Here is a 6,237-nt window from a genome sequence, read left to right on the forward strand (position 1 = left end):
ATTGACTTGTTTGTAACACCAAACTTTCATTTTGAGTTTTAACACACCTAAAACGTTTTTGAATGTAACTATTAAATAACAGTTAGATGATCTATAGTTTTGTGTTTAAAGTGAATTTGTCTATGATTTGTGGTTCAAGAGTCGTCATAAACGCTTCACGTTAAAGGTCAATACTTACACGCTAGTTCTTTGTGGTCGCCTTCGAACTCTTTGTAGTCTTCGAAGACCGCATCGTTATGCCTTTTACAGATGTTTAATACGGATATGTTAACGACGGTTTGTGCTTGTTTAGCGTAGTGTTCATCAATATCGCTAAGTTTGCAGTCATCGTCATCCGGCAAAACTGTGAAAAACACAACCAATAGTATTTTAGTGTCTAACGACAACAATAAAAACGAAGGGAGCGTTAAGAATAACTCTTAAATATTGCACGGCTGTGTATTAACAAAAAAATGTTTCTATAAAGTACACGTGACACTAGAAAAGAGACAAAATAGTGTCCACGCGCTTTAAAGATGAAATCTGTGGCTTGGGTCTTAAAGGGTTAATGTCAATTTTGGACATAAACGAGTTAGTCCACTAAATACAAAAATTGAAACATTCTGTAAACACTGCGAGGCCAAAAAATTAATTACGTATGAAGAGTTTGGTAAAAAAATTAACATAGAGCCTAAAGGAAAATAAAAACTTTAAAGCTCATTTCTATGGGTTTGTCCGTACCTGCTCTGTGTTCGACTGTTAGTGGACTCGTGGAATCGATGTTGAAGTAATTTTCTATCCCGTCTAAATATTATTTATGTAAAACATAGTTAAACATTAATAATTCATACGTAATTATTAATTGTATTTTGGGTTTAAAGTATTAATTGTCTGAACTTTATATAATTTTTAACGTTTGATAGATTCTAATTGAAACTACCCAAGGATATGTCTTAAGGGGTCTCGCGACTGTGGTAAAAGTGTTTCAATTTCATCATAGTCGCGAGGTCCATTAAGATTAAAAAAGTGTAGTTATACAATTACTTTTCATAAAAATCGCCGAGCGTTCATAATGAGGCGAGGTCAGCTTTTCAATATTTTCTAAAATAACGTGTAAATTGAACGTTTATTTAATTTGTAAATAACGGTAAATCTGAAGATTTAGCACTAAAACAACTGTTGTACGCACTTAAGTTGCGATAAAGACATGAACATAGTATAGGTTACCTTGGCTCAACGTTTCAATATCGTGAAAAGCGTGATATCTTAATGCACGTATCATCATTGTGTTGATGGTCGATGGATAAGTATTTGAAACTATGTCCAACACGAGGATCAAATTTACGACTGTAGGATGACTTGAATCTCCTTTTGCATTGAAACGCGTTAATAAAATCATCGTAAACGAAAAGTAATACTATGAAACAAGCATGACACACACTGGACGAAACACAATAATTATTTTTATAATACTCACGGTGGTACAACTCGTTGAAACACACATCCTTGTGCATCTTAACAAGATCCTTGTGGGTATTGATCAGTCCTAGTTCGTAGTGCGAGAACAAAAAACGTACTATACGTGTAACATGAAACAAAATAACATTAGTTATATGCGTTTAAGTACGAGCTTGGCAAAGTACAACAGCTATTGCTTATTTACAGCTAGCTGTTAATGTCATTCACTTGCAAATAAACGATATAAAATCTGACGACAATATGATTTGTGGACATAATGTTGGCTATTATATTTGCTAGTATGGTGCAATCGAAATCGACTAGACTTGGAACTTTTCAATAATAAAATATGTCCCATCTGCTTTTGGAAAACTAGCCAATAACATTTTGGTCAACTTTTAGTCTATTTTTTTATCGCTATTTAAATAAATTATGAACTTGGAAGTTTATTAAGGGTTTTTTTTTCTCTAAAAGTGAATAAAATTACATGCTGAAAAGATGATAAACGTCTCGCCGGGACCAGGACGAAATTTACATAGTAAGCATTTTGAATCTATATGAATTGTTTATCTCTGTGGGAGATGAGTTAACTTCCAAAATTATATTTTAATTAAAATATGCCGTAATAAATAAACGAGTATAGCAAATACGTACCGGGATAAGACTCTTCCCAGACGTCAAGGTCGGCCAAACTTCGAAGGTCGTTAACGATCGACGAAATAGACGGTTCATGGGTGAACGCTGAAGATGAAGAAAAAGTCCTATATTAATATTTACACCCTAAAAGTTCTTAGCGTTCTATGAAGAGTCCTTTGATAAAAAAAAAATAGCAAATAAAACTTCTAATTAGACGGACAGATACTTACGTTTAGCAAACCTCCCAAAAAATCCTCCTGCCCTTGGAAAAACCTCTGAAACAATGATAGTCTAATGGTCATAAATTCAAAGTCAAATCCTAAAATTGACAAAATATAATATATGAGACAGCTAAGACAAACGCATTGCGTTTTTATCCGAATAATTCAGTTTCTTTTCTTAGTCAAATAATATTTTATTATTACATTTTAAAAAAATTAAAAAAATTAAGATCTATTTCTTTTAACAATTCGGATTTCATAAGTCTCATCCCCAGTAGGCTATAAAAAACATTATCTATTAAAATTACTTGCGATAGCCTTGTACAATTTAAGTAGTTTATTCCGTACTTGGTCGTTTTCAAAAAGTTTATCTGTAACAAAAACAGAATTGGTGTAAACTTGATGTAGATTTGGTGTATACAAGATCTGGTGTAAACTTGGTGTAAGTTTGGTGTATATAAAATGTTATTTTGCTTTTTTTAACGAATTAAATAAATCACTAAATGTTTATGATCAATTTGTTATTAAGTTTTTATAGAACTATTATATTCACTCACTCGGTATCGTTAATATCATGTTGGCTATTAAATTGACATATTTCTCATAACCTGCTCTAGTAATTTGTTTAGATTCACCTAATGACATTTGGTTTGACATTATTTTCCGTACACGAATATCAATGTAGATTGAGATTAATGTGAAATGTTAAACCCGGCTAAAAATAATCTATAAGTGGCTCACCTTCTCGTACATCGTGTATATCTATGATCATCCACAAGAGCATGTTGAAGTAACAGAAGTTGTTGAAATTTTCTAAAAACGATAAGATTATATTATGTAACTAAATGATGCTATCTTGATAGTAAATAACATAAAGAAATATACTAGAATGGAAATCGTGAAAAAAAAGTAAGCATAATATAATATAGTTCTTGGTTAATCAATACTCGAAGATATGGAAATTGACTTCGTTCGGTTTCCTGAGCAGTGGCCGGGATCAAAGTTATTAGCAATCTTGTTTATAATCTATAAGCTGTATGTTACTAAATACTTTACCAGTATCATATTATAGGAGAGGTATAAACCTAAATTGAAGGGAGCTACATAGTGTCAAGTGAGAAGCACCGGATTATTTTGTAATGCATAGCGTCAACATTTTCAGCAAATTATTCTACTTTCAAAATGTTAATTAAACATATACGTTCCCATTTAAATTTTAAATAGCTGCCAAAAGTTGGTAATAATAATGGCGATAAATTATAATAGTAACAATAGTAATGGTCATTTTTCAAATGGATTACCATTCCTTGAGTGAGGGTTTTTGAACATTTTTCTGGGCACGTGTGGTTGTGTTAGTGCTATGGTGTTCGGTTATAAAGCCTATAGCAGTGTGTAACAGGGGAGTCCCGAGTCATAGTATGAGCTTAGCATTAATGAAAAACGTTGAATAATGCATGCGTTCAAGAATAAGCTCACTCTGCTCCGTGTTGGGAAATATTTTACAACTAGTAACAAAACAAGGGTGTGATATTCATTGAATCAAACCCCATATTGGTGATGTGACATGAAAACGAACAACTAATCAAAACCGACCTACTCAAGAGGTATTAATGTTAATATATTCGCTATCTTATAACGCTATTTATTTTACACCGAATCAGAAGTGAATGCAATAAAATTAACTGAACACATAACATATGTCACCAAAAACATTTAAATAGCTGTACACAGCCCCTCATATTTTTTTATGTAAATTTTATTATTATAACATAAATATTATATTATTTTTTTTAGAACAAAGTATTAGTCGCCCATCGACGATATATTACATCGGCACGTTCTTTAACTCGATAATATTTGCACATTTGAGTAATAGTAATGTGTTATGTACACGTTATAAAAAATGCGAATCGACTAACCAAAAAAATAATGCGCACAGTGTGCATTCAAATTCGTATATTTTGTTTGTATAAGACAATAAGCAATCTCTAGAAAATAATTTTAAATATTAGATTTATACATGTACGCCGAAGCGCGAGTTCATCACTAGTATATCATAGTAAAATATAAATTAGTTGTTTTCGGAAAGTATTGATAATACAGGGTGATGGGTTACTTAAAAACATTTTTTTTCATACTATCATAGTTATTAGTTAGCCCGAATTTTATTTACTATTCAACACAACAGCCCCATATCTTATGCCTTATAATTCTATGACCTTAAGATTTTTAAAGAATAACGTATATATGATATATATATATATATATATGTATTATCTTAATTTTATAAAATAAGAATAATTTTTTGAAAATGTTGACTGTCCGATGACTAGTTTTGAATAATTACTTTTAAAGTTTGAAACTTAGGACGGGAGGTGGAGTGTAATGCAGCAGTTGAAAACAATACTACACTCCCCCATCCTATTATTTTAACATTGTTTAAAACTGGTTATGGACCAGTTCAAAATTACAACAAATTTTTTTGAACTTAATAAAATAATTGAGTTTATACTTGACAGAACTCTGGACAATAGTAAAAAAAGTTATAAAGACTTTTCATAATAATATTATAAAATAACATAATAAACATGGTTTAAAAAATGATAACCATTAAAATACAATTATTTTCGGTAATATTAAGTGTCTTGCGTTAAATGGAATCATCCTGAATCATATTTTACCCTCACTATATTTTTAAAAAAAAAATGACACCGAAAAATAAATAAGATAAAAAAATTCATTAAAAGTTCATATGATAAAAAAGATAAATATAAATAATATTGATAAAAAAAAAGAATTAATTATATTAATGATAATATATTTTAATATAATGTAGCTACTCTTAAATTAAATGTTTATAAATTGTAGATAAATATAGGTCACAGATCATAGATGACTACTTGTTTAAACAAAATATTTAAAAAAAATTATATCGTTAGACGAGTTAGATTATAATATTCTGCCTATCCCTTAATACAAGCTGGCATTATCAAAGGTAAAGTACATTAATAACTATTTTTTACTAACCTAATAGTGTTCAGGATTAAGTGTTATACTATATTATACTCAATAATTATTATGCTTTGAAATATTCTCAAATAAAGAGTAGGTAATGGAAAAATGGGAACAATCTGATAATACGATTAAGTACTTATAAGTCTATATGTAGACAAAATGCCAAAAGAAATACTTATGTATCATACCATATCTAGTTACTGCGTCGTCGTAGAAGAAATTAGACGGAGCTGGGGAAAAAAACGTTTATTAAAAATAACTTGCGTGATTAGTGCAAGCATAGCGAATGCACTTGTTAAAATAGTTACAATTTCTTATTGCTTATTGAATTAATTAAAAATCCCCAATTATTTATTGAAGGCTATAAAACAAAGTAATTTTAAACTTATGTCTTGTTAGTTATTATAATTTTTACTGATTAGAAAAATAAAATTTAAGGAATTATTACTGTTATTATTACATTTTTAATTTTTCAACCAATAGTGATTAAATAGCCTACAGCTACGATAGAGATTATTTTATGCCTAATGAAGTGGTCTTAGTGCGTATAAAGTTGTATGACTTTGCTACGAAGAGCTTGAACATTTTTCTATTTAAATAGTTTTTTAATTAAGTGTATATTTTAATAATTATATCCATTTTTATTTAAATTAATAATAGTTTAGAGTTCAAACTAAAAATGTATTAACACATTTTTTTTTTTACTTTTAATAATTATTTAAATACAAACTTATTTAAATCCAGGCTTTATATCCATGCTATCCCTGACTTATTCTAAATACTCACTTTCTAAGTACTTTGAAACAAGATTTTGTAGGCTTTCATTAGGTTCTACTGACGGGTGAGGGTAGTCTTTCTTGACGGCCACCGGTAGGGTATTGATTTCCGTAGACGATAATAAAGTCATGTCATTTTGATCTCCTATCAT

General features: G+C 29.8%; 1 protein-coding gene across 1 annotated transcript; it reads right to left on the reverse strand.

Annotated features, from left to right (window-relative positions):
- Positions 1–571: 571 nt before the first annotated feature.
- LOC126837159 (uncharacterized) lies at positions 572–6,237 on the reverse strand. The gene is made up of 10 exons (XM_050570990.1): positions 6,096–6,237; positions 3,036–3,107; positions 2,852–2,929; positions 2,603–2,665; positions 2,092–2,178; positions 1,457–1,555; positions 1,207–1,347; positions 1,024–1,080; positions 721–783; positions 572–579 (listed from the first exon to the last, which is right to left on the reverse strand). The coding sequence occupies exons 1-10, from the start codon at positions 6,235–6,237 to the stop codon at positions 572–574; spliced, it is 810 nt and encodes a 269-aa protein (XP_050426947.1).

The sequence above is a fragment of the Adelges cooleyi genome, unplaced genomic scaffold, assembly GCF_023614345.1.
Source record: "Adelges cooleyi isolate 19-005CV unplaced genomic scaffold, UGA_ACOO_1.1 ACOO_flye_CR_arks_rails_tigmint_CR_PRNA_247, whole genome shotgun sequence".
NCBI classification, from domain to species: domain Eukaryota; kingdom Metazoa; phylum Arthropoda; class Insecta; order Hemiptera; family Adelgidae; genus Adelges; species Adelges cooleyi.